This window comes from Schistocerca piceifrons, chromosome 1 (genome assembly GCF_021461385.2).
Source record: "Schistocerca piceifrons isolate TAMUIC-IGC-003096 chromosome 1, iqSchPice1.1, whole genome shotgun sequence".
Taxonomy (NCBI): domain Eukaryota; kingdom Metazoa; phylum Arthropoda; class Insecta; order Orthoptera; family Acrididae; genus Schistocerca; species Schistocerca piceifrons.
Window position 1 is genome coordinate 801,210,908 of NC_060138.1, and position 18,994 is coordinate 801,229,901.

The window sequence follows — 18,994 nt, forward strand, 5'->3', positions numbered from 1 at the left end:
TCATGGTACACCGAAGTGATGCACAGATTAAAATTCCGGTCACGGATGCGGGAGGAGCAGTATTCACCTTCCTGTCTGCGGCCTCAGGTTTACCATAGTTGCCCTAAGTCACTCACAGCAGATACAAGAATGGTTCGTAGGAAAATGACATGACTGATTTCCTGGCACAGCTTGCCCTGTGCTCTCTGGGTAATGATCTATTAGTCGATGTGACGGTGAAGTATGACCTCCCTTCCACGTCAAGAGAAACGAATGCTTCAACGTGGTAGGATATCGCACAAGACGACATCTGGTGATTCTTCTGTCCGGTCGGAATATAGAGCTCAAATCTACAACAAAACGAGCGGTAATACCCTATTACTTGTACAAGACTAGCCTGTGCACTTGGATTCTATCAGCGTCCTGCCTCAGCAGCAGGTGTCATGTGTGTGACTGATTCAGGACGAGGCCGCGGGCGTGTGTTGCAGAGCACGGCTCGTCGCCGGCGATGACGGTGCTGTCGGTGGGGATCCGGCTGTGCCTGGTGCTGGTCAACTACACCGCCTACCTGCAGGCCAACGAGATGTTCCCCACGTGCGTGCGGCAGACCGGCACCGCCATCGGCAACATCGCCGCCTGCATCCTCGGTGTCCTGGGGCCCTACATCGTGCACCTCGTAAGTCCTGCCTCGAGAACCGTACCTCTGAATCTCATTGTCCTGCTACTTCTTCCTTTTCTTCTTGTCCTCCAGTGTAACTGAACAAGGAGGTACAGGCGAGAGAATGGCGGTACAAACCCTGAGCGGCCACCGAGATTTAGTCGATCCGTGGTTTCCCTACATCCCTTAAGGCAAATGTCGATACAGTTCCTTCGAAAAGCACAAGGCCGATTCCCTTCCTCATTCTTCCCCAATTCGAGTTTGAGCTTCGTCTCTAATGACCCCATCGACGACGGAACGTTACTAATTTTTCTCTCTCTCTCTCCCCCCCCCCCCCTTGCCTTGTTGTCCAGTTCTTTGCCTGCTGAGTTTTGTTCCCATGTTCCCATACCTGTACGTCTATAATCTTATAAGTCTTCATATTCCTCTACATCAATTACGTTCGACTTAAGTAACTATTAAATGCGTATAATAATAATGGCGTAATAAGCAGTCTACCATGATAATCGTCCTTTTTCTGATGATTGTCAGTGCCGCGCGGGATTAGCTGAGCGGTCTGAGGCGCTGCAGTCATGGACTGTGAAACTGATCCCGGCGGAGGTTCGAGTCCTCCCTCGGGCATGTGTGTGTGTGTGTTTTTCCTTAGGATAATTTAGGTTGAGTAGTGTGTAAGCTTAGGGACTGATGACCTTAGCAGTTAAGTCCCATAAGATTTCACACACATTGGGACATTTTTTTTATGATTCTCAGTGTAATATAGTATTTTTCCACTCTTTCCAGCCCTCCGAAATTCAGTTTTATACTGGTACAAGGCTATATAATGATCCGTTAACTCCTTCCTATCTGAGAGCACTTCATTTTCCTCCTTTGATTTTTTTCTAAAATGACAGTTTTCTATTCCACACCTTGCACACCACTGTACTTCAAGAGGCACCTTTTCGTCAAGTAAGTCAATACTGGCGATACGACTTACGTTAAAGATAGGCAAACCGCTGTTTATAGCACTTGTAGATTTAGACAAAACTTTTGAGAAAGTGTATTGCAGTGCACTCTTTGAGATTCTGAAGGTAGCAGGGATAGAGTACAGGGAGTCATTTGTACAGAAACAAGACTGCAATTATTAGAGTCGAAAGTGAAGCATTAATTGGGAAGGGAAAGAGGCAGGTTTATAACCTGTCTCCGACTTTATTCAGTTTGTGCATTGAGCGCGCCGTAAAGGAAACCAAGGAGTAAACTGGAAACGCTGTTGAAGATGATGGAGAAGAAATAAGAATTGGTTCTCTGAGGGATGACAAAAGGCTTTGAAGAATGTTTGATTCGAATAATGTCTTGAAAAGAGGTTGTAAGTGATCATCAAGGAAAGTACAACAACGATAATGGAATGTGGACTAATTAAATCGGACGCTGCTGAGGGAATTAGATTAGGAAGTGACAATTAAAGTAGTAGATGAGTTTTGTTGTTTATGCAGCAAAATAACTGAAGGTTGCCAAAACAGAGAGGATGTAAAATGCAGCCACGCAATAGCACGAAAAGTGTTTGCGAAGAAGAGAAATTTGTTAATATCAAATATAAATGTAGGTGTTATGAAACATTTTCTAAAAATGTTTGTCTGCGGTGTAGCCTTGTACGGATGTGAAATTTGGACGATAAAGAGATGGGTCCAGAAGAGGAAAGAAGCTTCTGAAATGTGTTGATGCAGAGAAGTGCTGAAGCTTAGGTAGGTAGGTCGAATACCTAATGAGGAGGAGGTGCTCAATCGAATTGGGAAAAGAAATTTATGCCACAACTTGACTGAAAGAATGGGAGGAGCTATAGAACACATCCTCAGGCTTCAAGAAATTGTTAAAACAGTAACGAAGAGAAGTGTGAAGCTTAAAACTTGTAATGAAAGGTGACGATCTGAACGGAGCAAGCAAGTTCAAATGGATGTTGGCTACAGCAAAAAAAATGGCTCAGAGCACTATGGGACTTAACTTCTAAGGTCATCAGTCCCCTAGAACTTAGAACTACTTAAAACTAACTAACCTAAGGACATCACACACATCCATGCCCGAGGCAGGATTCGAATCTGCGACCGTAGCGGTCGCGCGGTTCCAGACTGTAGCGCCTAGAACCGCTCGGCCATCCCGGCCGGCTGGCTACAGCAGTTACGGAGAGATGAAGAGGTGGAGTAGCGTGGATAGCTACATCAAGTCAGTCTTCGGACTTAACTGCAAAACATAAGTCCTAATGTCTGAACGATCTCTTCCTTAGTGCCACCGAAAGGTAACGTTCTGGGTTCGAGTACTGGTGCCTCACAGAATTTTAATCTTTCACGAAGTTTCATAACAGACCACACTCCGTTGCAGAGTGAAAGATTCACTCTGAATACTGTACTGTTATCCACCTTTGCTGAGATTCAGTTACGTCATAAATGTGTAGCATTCTGATATATATGCAATGTTTGCTAAGCCAGCAAGATTTTTAAATGAAGTATCTTTTCTACTTTTTTCCCTCTATTGACGTTGTGGCGTCTCTCTGATATTTCGACTCATCTACAAATCAGCTCATATCTCCTTGCAACTATGAGTGGAAGGCAAAGAATTTTAGCAGTGTCGTTGTTATCCACATTTCCTATGTCACTGTCACTATCTTCACTGCTGCTGCTGGTGGTGCTTTCATTCCCTACTCTTATTATTTTGTTCCATTTTTTGGAAGTAATATGCACTAAAAATTCGAAGTCTTTCAGTTTTAAACTTATTTCTGTCTGCAACAGTTTACTTCACCTGAGTCCACATGAGCTCTATTACACTGAATTGGGAATAATTTAGTCGAAATGCAGCTCTTTAACCATTTTCTTCTTGCACTTTTGTCACTGTAAATGACAATACACGATTTATGCTGTAGCGCTATTTCTATCAGTTCTGCCTTTATCATTTACCTTTCAAAGGAAACTGTGCCGTTCTTCTCTAGCCAGTTCACTACGTCACACTTCCCGCTGCTGGATTCAGGGGATATACGAGGTGCATTCAAGTTCTAAGACCTCCGATTTTTTTTCTCCGGACTGGAAAGAGATAGAAACATGCGCATTGTTTTAAAATGAGGCCGTATTCATTGTCAATACGTCCCAGAGATGGCAGCACCGTACGGCAGATGGAATTTTACCGCCAGTGGCGAGAATGAGAACTGTTTTAAATACTTAAAATGGCGACGTTTTTCTTACTTGAACAGCATGCAATCATTCGTTTTCTGAATTTGCGTGGTGTGAAACCAATTGAAATTCATCGACAGTTGAAGGAGACATGTGGTGATGGAGTTATGGATATGTCGAAAGTGTGTTCGTGGGTGCAACAGTTTAATGAAGGCAGAACATCATGTGCCAACAAACCGAAACAACCTCGGGCTCGCACAAGCCGGTCTGACGACATGATCGAGAAAGTGGAGAGAATTGTTTTGGGGGATCGCCGAATGACTGTTGAACAGATCGCCTCCAGAGTTGGCGTTTCTGTGGGTTCTGTGCACACAATCCTGTATGACGACCTGAAAATGCGAAAAGTGTCATCCAGGTGGGTGCCATGAATGCTAACGGACGACCACATGGCTGCCCGTGTGGCATGTTGCCAAGCAATGTTGACGTGCAACGACAGCATGAATGGGACTTTCTTTTCGTCGGTTGTGACAATGGATGAGACGTGGATGCCATTTTTCAATCCAGAAACAAAGCGCCAGTCAGCTCAATGGAAGCACACAGATTCACCGCCACCAAAAAAATTTCGGGTAACCGCCAGTGCTGAAAAAATGATGGTGTCCATGTTCTGGGACAGCGAGGGCGTAATCCTTACCCATTGCGCTCCAAAGGGCACTACGGTAACAGGTGCATCCTACGAAAATGTTTTGAAGAACAAATTCCTTCCCTCACTGCAACAAAAACGTCCGGGAAGGGCTGCGCGTGTGCTGTTTCACCAAGACAACGCACCCGCACATCGAGCTAACGTTACGCAACAGTTTCTTCGTGATAACAACTTTGAAGTGATTCCTCATGCTCCCTACTCACCTGACCTGGCTCCTACAGACTTTTGGCTTTTTCCAACAATGAAAGACACTCTCCATGGCCGCACATTCACCAGCCGTGCTGCTATTGCCTCAGCGATTTTCCCGTGGTCAAAACAGACTCCTAAAGAAGCCTTCGCCGCTGCCATGGAATCATGGCGTCAGCGTTGTGAAAAATGTGTACGTCTGCAGGGCGATTATGTCGAGAAGTAACGCCAGTTTCATCGATTTCTGGTGAGTAGTTAATTATAAAAAAAAATCGGTGGCCTTAGAACTTGAATGCACCTTGTATTTAATTGAACGTAGTGATATGGTGCATTATCGATATTATAGTGGACTTCTTTTCTATGTTTGGTACCAAAGAGTGCTCGAACCAATCTTTAAGTTCCGTTTCCGCCATTCCCTCGTTTTGGTCCCTAGGTACCTTCGTTGAAAACAACAACAAACCATTTGGAACAAACCCACCGGTCGTTCTAGCACGTAGAAGAATGAGCCGGTTGCCTTCTCCAACTGGAGATTTCATTGTTACTCGTGCAGTGTCACCAGCCCACGCATTTGGTCTGGAATCACTGGCATTTACCCCACGTTTCGTCTGACCAAACGATTTCGTGAGGTTTGCATACTTCCCTCAAGAAACGGCATCTCCAGGCTACGGTATTCTATTCAAGCAGACTTCTTCTTCCAGAAAACGTTTTCCATCGAAACTCTCTGTTCTTCAATACCACCGAAAGGCTGGTTTTTTCTGCGAAAACCAACTTACTATCTCGTAGTAAAAGAAACAACTCGTTCCGTTCCGGATATTCTCTCCACGTTTAATAGTTATGCAGGGTATTAGAAAATTCCCGTTACATATTTCTAGGACTTGTAGAGGGGAGTGAGTACCTAATATTTTGAATAGGAACCAACGTCCAGAAACGTGTCCGGAAACTATCGTCTGCGTGCTATAGCCGTTTGAAAACATGTTTGCCAGGTGGCTACGCAACTGGGCAGTCATTGTGGATGATGGTTACGTCGGATCGGCTGGTGTCATTTAACGTCCATCCTACTTCTTTGACCTGTTACGAGACTCATTCGCATGTCTGCGACTGTTAGAGTAACGTGGTTGAGTACACGTCTGCAGAATACAACGACATGATCTTTCTGAATGGTGAAGCTCACGGTAATGAGAGAGCTGTTCGTCGCATTTATCAAGATCGTTCTTCACAGCGCCCGGCACCATCGCATAATCTTTTCGCTACAATTACAGAACGGCGAGGAAGGGTACCTCCAACGTCAGATCGCGCAATTGTGGTGCTCCAAAAAGAGGCCGCACATCCGAATTGGAAGGGCCCATACTGCATTACGTTGAAGAAAACACGTCAACGAGTACAAGAGCAATTACTGTTGCTTTTAATGAGTGCAATTGTAAAACAAGTGGGAAGACTTGTCTGGTGACGCGACAGAAAAAGAAAAAGGAGTCGATAGGGAAGTGATGTGGGATCCAGTATTAGAGTCAGAATTTAAAAGCGCTTTGTAAGTCTTAAGATCAAATAAGGCAGAGGGGGTTAGGTAACATTCCATCGGAATTTCTAAAATCATTGGCAGAAGTGGCAACAAAACGACTATTCACGTTGGTGTGTAGAATGTATGAGACTGGTGATATATCGTAAGACGTTCGGAAAAACACCAGGCACACAATTTAGAGGATTTAAAGGGCCGACAAATGCGCAGTCAGCTTAACAACTCATGCATTAAACTCGTTTCCAAGAATAATATGCAAAACAATGGAAAGAAAACTGAGGGTCTGTCGGATGAGGATCAGTTTGGCCTTGGGAAAGGTGAAGGCCTCAGAGAGGCAGTTCTGACGTTGCGGTTAATAATGGAAGCAAGACTAAAGAAAAATCAAGACACCTTCGTAGGATTTGTCGACCTGGAAAAAGGGTTTGACAATGTAAAATGGTGCAAGATGTTCGAAATTCTGAAAAAATCAGGGGTAAGCTATAGGGAGAGACGGGTCATATACAATATGTACAACAGCCAAGAGGGAATAATTAGAGTGGACGACCAAGAACGAAGTGCTCGTATTAGAAAGGGTGTCAGACAAGGATGTAGCTTTTCGCCCCTACCGTTCAATCAGTACATCGAGGAAGCAATGATGGAAATAAAAGAAAGGTTCAGGATTGGAATTAAAATTTAAGGTGAAAGGATATCAACGATACGATTCGCTGATGACTTTGCTGTCCTGAGTGCAAGTGAAGAAGAATTACGCTATCTGCTGACCGGAATGAAAGGTTTAATGAGGGCAGAGTATCGATTGAGAGTAAATCGAAGAAAGACGAAAGTAACGAGAGGTAGCGGAATGAGAACAGCGGGAAGCTTAATATCAGAATTAGTGATCACGAAGTGGATGAACTTACGGAATTCCGTTACCAAGGCAACAAAATAATCCATGACAGACGGAGCGAGAACGATATATAAAGCAAACTAGCACTGGCAAAGAGGGCATTCCTGACCAAGAGAAGTCTATACTATTAAACACAGGCCTTAATTTGAGGAAGAAATTTCTGAGAATATACGTTTGGAGCACGGCACTGTATGGTAGTGTGAACATGGACTCTGGAGAAACTGGAGCAGAAGAGACTCGAAGCATGTGAGGTGTGGTGCTACAGAAGACTGTTGAAAATTAGATGGACTGATAAGAAAGGAACGAGGACACTCTCCGGAAAATCAGCGAGGAAAGGAATACATGGAAAACACTGATAGGAAGATGCGAGAAGATGGTAGGACATCTGTTATGACATCAGGGAATAACTTCCATGATACTAGAGTGAGCTGTAGAAGGCAAAAACTGCAAAGGATGACAGAGACTGGAATATATCCAGCAAATTATTGAGGACGTAGGTTGCAAATGCTACTATGAGATGAAGAGTTTGGCACAGGTGGGGAAATCGTGAATTCGAATGGTTCAAAAATGGTTCAAATGGCTCTCAGCACTATGGGACTTAACATCTGAGGTCATCAGTCCCCTAGACTTAGAACTACTTAAACCTAACTAACCTAAGGAGATCACACACATACATGCCCGAGGCAGGATTCGAACCTGCGACTGTAGCAGCAGCGCGGTTCCGGACTGAAGCGCCTAGAACCGCTCGGCCACAACGGCCGGCTCGTGAATTCGAGGCAGGTCGCATCGGACCAGTCGGAAGACTGATGACGAAAAAGAAGAAAAAGAGAAAGAAGAAGAAAAGGAGGAGGAGGAGGAAGTACAGCACAAAGTGTGACCTTGTGTTGTTTGGATGGCAACGTCGTGCCATCATCACGGCATCGTTTACGAATTCGAGAGCTTGGACTGGAGCTAAAGTGTCCTCACCACACAATGCTCTCCAAGTGTGTGGAGTCTCAGGGACGTTCTTCCAGCGGCCTGTATATAATTGTACAGCTGACGCCTGTACAAGCTGGAGAAAATGAATTGTAAGGCTGGAAACTACTGTTATCCAAGAACAACACAGTGACAGGTCGGCATCATCGACTGATGCTTCCTTTAGCGCCGATTCGACAAACTCGACCCACTGTTGTATCAGAATTAAAGCAGAATACAGATTGCGTTCATTTAAAACTGTTCATTATCATTAGTTGGTCACAACCCATTTTAAAATCACCTCCTCGGCGCTGGTTAATTAGGTATTCTTCATTTTAAACGTAGAAGCAAGTAGCTTGTTTTAATTACTTGTGTGTGTGTTTTTCTATCCGCACAGTCACTGCATTCGTAAGTACGTCATGTAACAGTGTTGCGTGGAATGACAGCGTTCGTAATTTTGTTTCACAGTGTCAGAAGTTCATTGTTTACGCGCATTGGACTTGGATTGTATTCAGGTGAGCCATGTTCCTAACATACATATTGGCGTCAGAATTCAAAGATTTTGTTCTAGGACATATGCTGCAAGTCGACCACTGCCGTGTTCTGCACGCTAGTGGTGTGGACGAATCCTTACACTGAGGTGACGTAAGTCATAAGATACCTCCCAACATTGTGTCGGGCCTCCTTTTGCTCAACCTAGTGCAGCAGCTCGACGTTATATGGACTCAACAAGTCGCTGGAAGTCCCCTGCAGAAATATTGACCCAAACTACCTCTGTAGCCGTCCATAATTACCTTCATGTCGGGCGATCTTGGCCACGAAATCATTCACTCAATTTGTCCAGAATGTGGCCTGGTGGCATGGGACATCGTCATCCACAAAAATTCCTTTATTTTTTGGGAATATGAAGTTCATAAATGCCTGCAAATCGTCCCCAAGTAGCCGAACATAACGATTTCCAGTCAGTGATTGGTTCAGTTGTACCAAAGAACTCAGCCCACAGCATTATGGAGCCACACCTGGCTGGCACAGTGCCTTGTTGACAACTTGGGTCCATGGCTTCGTGGGGTCTGCGCCACACTCGACCCTACCATCAGCTCTTACCATCTGACATTGGGACTCATACGATCAAGGTACGCTTTTCCAGTCATCTAGAGTCCAACCAACATGGTCACGAGCCAAAGACAGGCGCTGCAGGCGATGTCGTGCTGTTAGCAAAGGCACTCGCATCGGTCGTCTGCTGCAATAGCCCATTACCGCCAAATTTTGCCCCATTCTCCTAACTGGTAAGTTCGTCGTACGTCCCAGATTGATTTCTGTGGTTATTTCACGCGGACAACTCTACGCAAAGCCAGCTGCTCTCAGTCGTTAAGTGAAGGCCGTCGGCCACAGCGTTGTCCGTGTTGAGAGGTAATGCCTGAAATGTGGTATTCTCTGTACTCTTTTGATACTTTGAATCTCTGAATATTGAATACGCTAACGGTTTCCGAAACGGAATTTCCCATGCGTCTAGCTCCAACTACCATTCCGCGTTTAAAGTCTGTTAATTCAAGTCGGGAGGCCACGACCGCGTCGCAAACCTTCTCACATGAATCACACGAGTACAAATGACAGCTCCGTCAATGCACTGTCCTTTTATACCTCGTGTATGCGATACTATCACCATCCTTATACGTGCATATCGCCTACCCATGAATTTTGTCATGTCACGCTATACACCGAAGTCGGTTCTGTAAAATGAGCGCCGGCCGAGTGGCCACGCGGTTAAAGGCGCTTCAGTCTGGAACCGCGCGACCACTACGGTCGCAGGTTCGAATCCTGCCTCGGGAATGGATGTGTGTGATGTCCTTAGGTTAGTTAGGTTTAAGTAGTTCTAAGTTCTAGGGGACTGATGACCTCAGATGTTAAATCCCATAGTGCTCAGAGCCATTTGAACCATTTGTAAAATGAGCCGCCGCGCGGGCGCTACAGAGCTGCGTGTTGGCAGGGCACGTGGGACGCGCGCCTGCCGTTCCTGGTGGTGGGCAGCATCACGACGTTGGGCGCCGTGCTGGCGTCGTTCCTGCCCGAGACGCTGCACGTGCGCCTGCCCGAGACGCTGCACGAGGCGCGCTCCTTCGGACGCGACCAGCCCTACTTCAGTTGCCTCGCCCTCCGCCGGCGGCGCCAGCGTCGCTCCCAGCAGCCACCGCCCCTCTGACGTCACCGCTACGTGTCCTCTCGCCCCGTCACCTCAACCGTGTTGCTACGTCTGGACAGCTTCTGTCTTTCGTTTGTACCTGCATATACACTATATTTATAATAAATTTACATTCGTTATCATCGTTTTATAATAAATATGTGTATCACAGCAGCACTCTATACGTTTTTTTTATTTATCTCAGTCATCTTCTGTTATGCCTATTATTGAAACCCACTTTCTCCCTTCTTTCATGCACTCCGCAACTTGAAGTCAAATGAGTAAATTGGTAAGCACGTAATGTAAAGCACAAACAATTTTTAAGATATTTATGCTGCTGTCTACTTTGTAAGAATATTTGCAGTTAAACCTTGGCAATGAAGCAAGCAAGTATTCTATTTCTACCTCTGATCTCGTCTACAGAATAACGGCAGCATTAGTACAAAAAAGTCAGGCAAATCCAGCCACAATGTAATGTAATAAAATAAAAGTAGTTGTGACTCTTTTTCTTTACTATCAATGGAACGTAATGGAATGAATATGAGCCGTGAGTTATATAAAAAAGAATCGCACATTAATGCAATGGCTCAGCATAAAAGAGAAATAACTAATGTAGGAATATTATTAACAGTGTAATATGTGGTTTAATTTAACCCGACGCATAGAAGCACACAGTAAACTAGCTCAGTTCTCAGGGGGTTACGGAATTGTAAATACTCATTTATTTAACTATTAAAACACCACGGATATTCCTCAATATATGCCTAGTTGACATCAAGTTAAAAGTCGTGTGTTTATAGCACCAGAGAATATTTCATCATAAATTCCATAACTCAAAATAGTGGTTTCGTCTTGATTCCCAGTATAAGATAACAAGCGTAGCTTTTGCAAATGAAATCTTATACCAGAACTAGAATCCTGTGACCAGGCCTTCCTGCCTGGAATGTTATCTCGCAACTTTGAGAAAATCTGAAAGTGAATCTTATTAAATTATTTGCAGCGTCCACCAGGCTCGTAGAATCTGAAAGAAAGGCTTAGTTTTCTAACTGGCGGCACGTCTCTACGACGAGCTAAAAGAAAGTTCTTAATTCCAGAATGAGATTTTCACTCTGCAGCGGAGTGTGCGCTGATATGAAACGTCCTGGCAGATTAAAACTGTGTGCCCGACCGAGACTCGAACTCGGGACCTTTGCCTTTCGCGGGCAAGTGCTCTACCATCTGAGCTACCGAAGCACGACTCACGCCTGGTACTCACAGCTTTGCCCGCACTTGCCCGCGAAAGGCAAAGGTCCCGAGTTCGAGTCTCGGTCGGGCACACAGTTTTAATCTGCCAGGAAGTTTGAAAGTTCTTAATTATTTTTTAAGATGGCGCCTAACAATGAAGAATCTCATTTAAGGCGCATGTCTACTCTAGAGAAGCAAGGTTTAGGATAACAAATGATTTCAACACAGACACAATGTTTAAGTCACAAACAACTCTATTTTCAGTTTTGTTAATAACTTACATTGGCTGATACAGCAAGATGAACCTTCGTTAAACGCTCCTTACTGTTCGCGTCCAGATCATAAGCCAAGAAGAAGCACAGTAATGACAAAAGACGTCAGAGTTCAAACACAGAATCTCAGTGCCATGGAATAGGCATAAATTGTGGCATAATATATTGGTTCTTGGTAAAACTCGCAAGTTACTCATACAATACTTACCGTAAAAACATGTAATCTACACATTTCACATTCATGTCCACCCAGGAGAAACAGTACAATAACTGTCGCTAGACAAAGATATGTACTGCAGTATTACTAAATTGTCAGTGACGCTTGCCACCTATAATCACAGATCCAATGTATTAAGACTGTTGCGAGTTGTATTACACGTTCAAATACTCGTTTGTTATGTGACTACAGAAATAACATTTTCCTCTTCTTATGTAACCGCGATCATGGGAGGAATGTGTAACGCCCCTGAAGATGGCCGCGCTGTCAGATATCTGATCACAAGCTGTAACTTGCCGAAAACCAACGTCCCTCAGAACAAGGCTCACACATTGTCCCTGTTTTTTCCGAGAGACTTTTACCGTAATTTTAACCGTATTTTAATGGAAAAGGATTGAGCTGAGTCCAGTTTATCAGATACGCTTGTTCATTTTAGTGTACAAAGCATATAAAATCAATAAATGTTTATTGTAGTTTGAAAGCTAGAGAAATAGTTTATCTGAATTTGAATATATTGAATTTTGTGAAGGAGACTGAAATTAATTTTATTCGAAAAACATATTTTAATTTTTAATATACGCTGGAGCCTGGTGAGAAATTAATGAGACGTACAACAAAAGGTTGACGAATTACTTAGGTGTACGAAGGCAACTGTGAGAAAGAAACATTTAATTTAATATTTTTGAAAGTTGTGTAGTGCTCAGCGGCGATTTAATAAATGGTACAGACGACAGATGTAAGTTAGAAGTTTTCAGAACCCTCAGTCCTATTTTACACATTCTTGTTTTTTCCCTCTCGCTCTGTAAAAAGCCGAACCTCTAATCTAAAAATAAAAATTAATATTATTACCCAGTGAAGAATTCTGGAACACGGCTTGGAACACAGAACCTTAACAAAGGTTCTTTGCTGTCGGTATTGTTGTGTGGCTGATTGCGCAATGCAGTGGGAACCGACGAGGCTTCTCTCGGACACTAGTTATAAGAGAAGCATTTTTTAATCGCCATTGCATTCCTACTAGTGGATCTCAGCGCTTATTCGTGTGCAGTAAGTTTCATTTGATTTCAGGCTTTGAACTGTAAGACATTTCCAGAGACATATGTGGCCTCTGACCATAATTTACTTAAGAAACTGCAAAAGGGTAGGAAAATGATGAGATCAGATTCAGAGGTTGTTGGGAATTTAAAGGAGATAATTAGGCAGCGAATGACTGAAACAGATGTAAGGTACACAATAAAAGTAGAATCAGCAGCGTTGAAAGATGAAATAGTGAAGGCAGCAGAGGATCAAACAGTGAAAAAGACAAAATTCAGTAGATACCCTTGGACAATACATGGGGTATTAAATCCAATCTACGAAACATGAATCCAGCAAATGGAGTAGTCGAAAGGGAATCTTCGTCTTTCTTCTTTTTCTGGTGACTTGTCCCGCAGTTTCACAGAGACGGCATTGTTACAATCGGATTTGCAAGGTTAATTTTTAAGGGGTGGCCAGATGCCCTTCCTGCCGCCATCCCGTACCCCCTGGTACGGAATTAGTGTACCCCAGCTGTCTGCCTTTAGTGTAATCCATGGAACGTGTTCAGATGTTTGCGAGTCGTATAACTGAGGCGCAATGTGGGGACCAGTCCGGTATTCACCTGGTGGGATGTGGAAAACCGCCTAAAAACCACATCAAGGCTTGCCGGCACACTGGCCAACGCCGGTAATCTGCCTACCTGAGTCTACGAAGCAGCGCATTATCGCTCTCGGCTAACGTGCGGGTCAGTCGAAAAGGAATATAGTCGTCTAAAAATGAGACTGACCAAAAATGCAAACCAGCTAAGCAAGAATGGCTTGAGGGTAAATGCAAGGGTGTTGAAACATGCGTGACTGCTGAAAAGTTAAACGCCACTTATAGGAAAATTAAAGAGATCGTTGGAGACTAAAGTAGCAGCTGTATGAATATCAAGAGCTCAGGTGGCAAGCCAACGCTAAGCAAAGAACGAAAGGTTGAAAGATGGAAGGATTATATAGAGGGGCACTACAAGGGCAATGAGCTGGAGGACAATATTACAAAAAGGGAAGAGGATGTAGATGAAGATGAGATGGGAGATACGGTACAGCGGTAAGAACTTATGGAGCACTGAAAGGCCTGAACCGTAAGAAGGCCGCTGGAGTTGACAATATTCCCTCAGAATGGAAGAGCCAACCATGACAAAACTATTCCACCTGATGTGCAAGATATATGAGACAGGCGAAATACACTCACACTTCAAAAAGAGTGTAATAACTTCTATTCCAAAGAAAGCAGCTGTTGATAGCTTTGATTATTACCGAACTATCTGCTTAGTAGATCATGGAAGCAAAATTCAGACACGAATTATTTACAGAAGAATGTAAAAACTGGTAGAAGTCGACCTCGGGGTAGATCAGCTTGGATTCCGGTGACATGCCTCGCATGAGCCGATTCTGACCCTACGGCTCATCTTATAAGATATTTTACTAAAATCGATTGTCCAGAGATGTCTTTCACTGTGTTAAAGTAATTAACTACTATTTTAGAAATCTTTCTGAGGCAAAGATGTGCGAATAATCCTTTTCCTCCTTTGCCTATGTCGAAGATCAATCTGCGCTCGAACAACAATTCACTGCGTAGAATGGAATTGAAAAGCAGATGTTGCAGCCACGGCTATAACGATGCGTCAGTCATTAGTGGTTAATATCTAATGAAGAATCAACTTACGGTTTAAATTTACTCTAAAAGGCGTCACTATATAGTAAGGAGCTAAGGGTTAATCAAGAAACAGTCATGTATATTTTTTTGTCACAGCTTGCTACGGTGGTAGGAGATAAAATTTTCTTCCGGGAACATTTTCAAGACATTAAATTCATCGCGTTACTCTGACAAATGCGACAGCATATGTGAAGAGAGATTCATTGACGTTCTGAATGCTACTAAGAATGTAATTCCTACGAGTAGGAAATTCAACGAATGAAGTGTATCAATGGTCCTAAAACCATTATTGAATTCTACACTGCTTTTTAAATTTTAAGTTTCGGGGTAAAATACTAGTCTAATGCCTAACAGTCGGAGAGTATGGATGCTGCAGCTGCATATGAACTTGTCATTAGAAACGGGTATGTGAAGGCTGGGCAAGGAAACAGACTATGTTCTTTTCAAAGGAACTAACCCAGCATTTGCCTCAAGTGATTTGGGGCGAACCACTGAAAACATTTCTGGATAGCCACATAATGAGTTGAACAATCATTCTCAGCAATGCGAGCCACTACAGCACCATTATATTACGTCGGTTAGGTGCTGTGAGAAATATGCAGCAATAAAGGATCTTTAACAAACTACTTCACGATAGTTTAACATCTGTGTAAGATGGGCAATCGTGAGTACGTTGAATAACAAACCAGTTAACGCAGTAGAGAAGCACTTCGACGAGATTTGCGGGGAGGAGAGGCTGGCAGAGTCCGTAACTGGGCATAAAATAATACTTTTATATCCAATTACTGTCAACGAATATTCACAACCAAAAACCTGGTTTTAAGGAATTAGGTATAACATAGACGCATATGTAGGACTATTATCTTTTTTTTTCATGCATACTGCCTGTCACAAAGATCTTAAAAATTAAGTGCACAGTATTTCAATAACATTTTCTCATGGCATTTATCTTTTGTTTAGGGCACAGATAATGGTGATAAGAAATGTATCTAAAGCCAGGCTATGTGTCTAACAGAACATACGGCTGTTGTTCTTTTTCCAAGCTAAAAATATTTTAAAGAAATATCTACGTTCTGAAAACTGGCACGAATGGTCACAGACTTGTTTCCCTGGTGAGAGAGAGTAACAGAAATCTTGAACAATCTTACCCGACAAGACTCGAGTCAGTGCGTCGTACACCTCTCAGTAAAGTTCTTGGAAAACTCCAACACCCACCTTTCAGCGGTGAAACTAAGAATTTTTTCAGCCCCTTACGTACTTATCATGTAGAGACTCTGCATATGAAATTACGGATAAATAGCTCTCATCGAAGTGCAGAAGTATTCATTCTTCATTCGCTACATCCGCAAATGAAAAACGAGCAGATTTTAATGTATGATTCAATAAAAACTGTCCATTACCACGTTGCGTACAGTGATTCGCAGAATGTAGACGTTGATGTTATCACATAAACCTATGTAGAAACTGAAGGGGCACGAAAAATTGACGTTTCTAGGACAATGGATCATTCTGTACATACCACAACGAGGATACACTCATTTAAGTAAGACAAGAATTTAGGCCACCAAGCACATACAGTTCATTAACAGTTTACATTTTTACATGGATATTCAAAATTTGAAATCATATATTTGTCGATATTACGCTTGCAGAACACTATTAGAAATTATTTTGATTTTTGTAAATTTTTTGATCTCTGGGTAGAATAAAATTTCGTGACATCACACACTAAGTCGTTGCGAAACACCAGTCTGAAAACCCTGATTAGTGCTGTGCTTAGTGGCACTATTAGCGATAAGTCACTGACGCTGCTGTCCTCTGTGCTTGTGTCATGGAGATGTTTTTGCATGTCGGAGTACTATGGCATAGCCATTTTGCAGTCTGTTAGTGAAGAAGAAGCCTCAGTAGTATAAATAGTGCTGCATAGCTATAAATAATGGTTGATTCATCTAAGAAGTGTGTTTGAATCAGTGATGATAGTCTACAATGGAGTCGTGTGTATTCGGCTTTTAAAACTCGAATACATGCTATTGTAATAGCGAATTATGATGGTTCTGAATAACATCAGCATTCAACGCACATTGCTGGTAATCGTCATTAGTTACCTCTTTAACAGAATAATGTTTCACACTCTTTCCTCTCGCATTACTCATACTGATTCAGTCTCGAGTGCAACAATTGAAGCTTATAGACCAACAAATTCAATTATACGTTCACCATTGAACTCGTCTCAATATTCCAATCTCTCTTTATTTACCGGTGGAATGCTATATCTATTATTTACGGGGATAAGTGAAGTGTCAAAAATGTATGTATATCATTCCGGAAATCCCCGATGCATAATTTGACATGTTTTTCTGGAAACTTGTTTAGCATAAATTCATAATGAAAGCCTGTAAAATAGGTCTATGAAATATCTAAAATAGCTACTCATACTGCTAAAGGCATGTCAAACACTACATGAAATTCGATTAATTCAATACCAACTAAATATTCGGTAAAAATAATGTTGCTTTGAAAATTATGTTTTGCAATCAATACGGCTGCTTCGTCCCTACCTGCCCAGGCTGTCGCTAGTTTTATGTCTCTCATCTTTCCTCAATTTTGCATAGTTTTACCAAATACAGAATTAATCGTAAGTTTGAAGAAATTCTTCTTTTCAGCTGCAGGTGGTAAACCCTTCACGTTAGTAGATGAACACAGTTGCATGGGGCCCCTGCTGTGTGCGAAACAGTTGATTTAGCAGTAACCTATTGTAACGAAAAACCAATTTACGTGTTCCAATACACTTTTGGGTTGTATATTTTTTTCTTTACAATATCTTTCTGATTCCATTAAACCACTTACTGACATGCTGTGTCAACATGTATATATTTCAGTCAAAGTGCCATGTAGTTTCTACAGTTAAACAGCACAAGCTAGGCTTATCAGTACAAGACGAAAAACGTTTATGTTTTCATTCTTTCATTCCGATCACTGCCACCTGAAAGGTGGTTACTGATTTTATCGTGTATGTATAAAAATATAAAATGAGATTTGTATTACAACAGAAAATCTGAATGTGATTTTAGTGTATATCTAAAACGATAAAAAATATTAAATGTGTTTTGAAAGTGATTTATTGTGTAAAAAATAAAGAAAAATTATAATACATAAATTTTATTTATCTTATCTGGAAGTTCTCTCAGTTTAATAGGAGGTTGACGATTAATTTGACACACTATAATGTTGATAAAAAAAATGATCCACTCTGAAAGATTTGAGATAATTTGTGTGAAATAATACTACACCGAGTTAAAGATTATTATTGAAAGACTCAAGCATAACAGCAATGAAATTTACTGAGGAGGCAATAGTTTTTTACATAAATATTTATATGGTGTGTGTGTGTGATTGTGTCATAAATAGTGGCTAATTACGAACTTCAGGTGAATTTTGTATATGGAAATACTGTTGTATAGTGAATACTTTTGAATATGATGCAAAATATTCAGGTATTTTTGAACATGATGGGCTACATATGCAGATTAACTGTTTATTTTAGGTAAAATATACTGCACTATGACTGACTGTACCATTTCAATGAACGCTAAATTTTATTTTTAATGTTTCTGCGAGCGCCATTTTGCACTTTTAAGTGAAGTAGTTGACTGTTTCAGTTTTAATGGTTGCTAAAAAATTTTAAGTTAAATTTCTCATCAGAGCCGTCCTGCATTTTTAAATTTGCCACCACCGCCATCTAAATCTGCTGGCAGTGCAATTTCTCGTATCCAATATCTTTCAATTTTTATAATTTTTTCCATGTGCCGTCATGGATTTTTGAACTTCGCGCCAGTGCTATAGTGATGACGTCACTTGTTCGAGGTCATTGTTACCATTGCCACTGGTGTAAAAGGAATCCGCAAAGTGATCCTAAGATCTCAAAGTATCATATACACACACCAAAAAAAGTTTTGCATCACCTCAGTTCCGAGAGTCCCGGAACCTGTACAAGAAAATTGGAATAGAGATAAACATAAACATCACTTCCACCCTTTCTATTGCTCATGAAAACCACACATTTCATGTTGTACCACCATACAGCGAGACCTTCAGACGTGGTGGTCTCAAGGGCGCTGATGACCTCGATGGTGAGCGCCCATAAGCCCCAACACACACACACGTGGTGGTCCGAATTGCTGTACTCACCGGTACCTCTAATACCCAGTAGCACGTCCTCTTGCATTGATGCATGCCTGTATTCGTCGTAGCATACTATCCACAAGTACATCAAATACGGTTGGTCCAGATTGTACCACTCCTCAGCGGCAATTCGGCGTAGATACCGCAGAGTGGTTGGTGGTTCACATCGTCCATAAACAGCCCTTTTTTTCAATCTATCCCAGA

At 42.2% G+C, this 18,994-nt stretch overlaps 1 protein-coding gene across 1 annotated transcript in view; it reads left to right on the top strand.

The window, feature by feature from the left end:
- Positions 1 to 10,204, top strand: part of LOC124775228 (solute carrier family 22 member 7-like) — a 93,727-nt gene extending 83,523 nt beyond the window's left edge. The window contains exons 8-9 of the mRNA XM_047250069.1: positions 468 to 655; positions 9,992 to 10,204. Of these exons, the coding sequence (XP_047106025.1) occupies positions 468 to 655; positions 9,992 to 10,204 (401 nt within the window). The remainder of the gene's footprint in view (positions 1 to 467; positions 656 to 9,991) is intronic.
- The last annotated feature ends 8,790 nt before the right edge of the window (positions 10,205 to 18,994 follow it).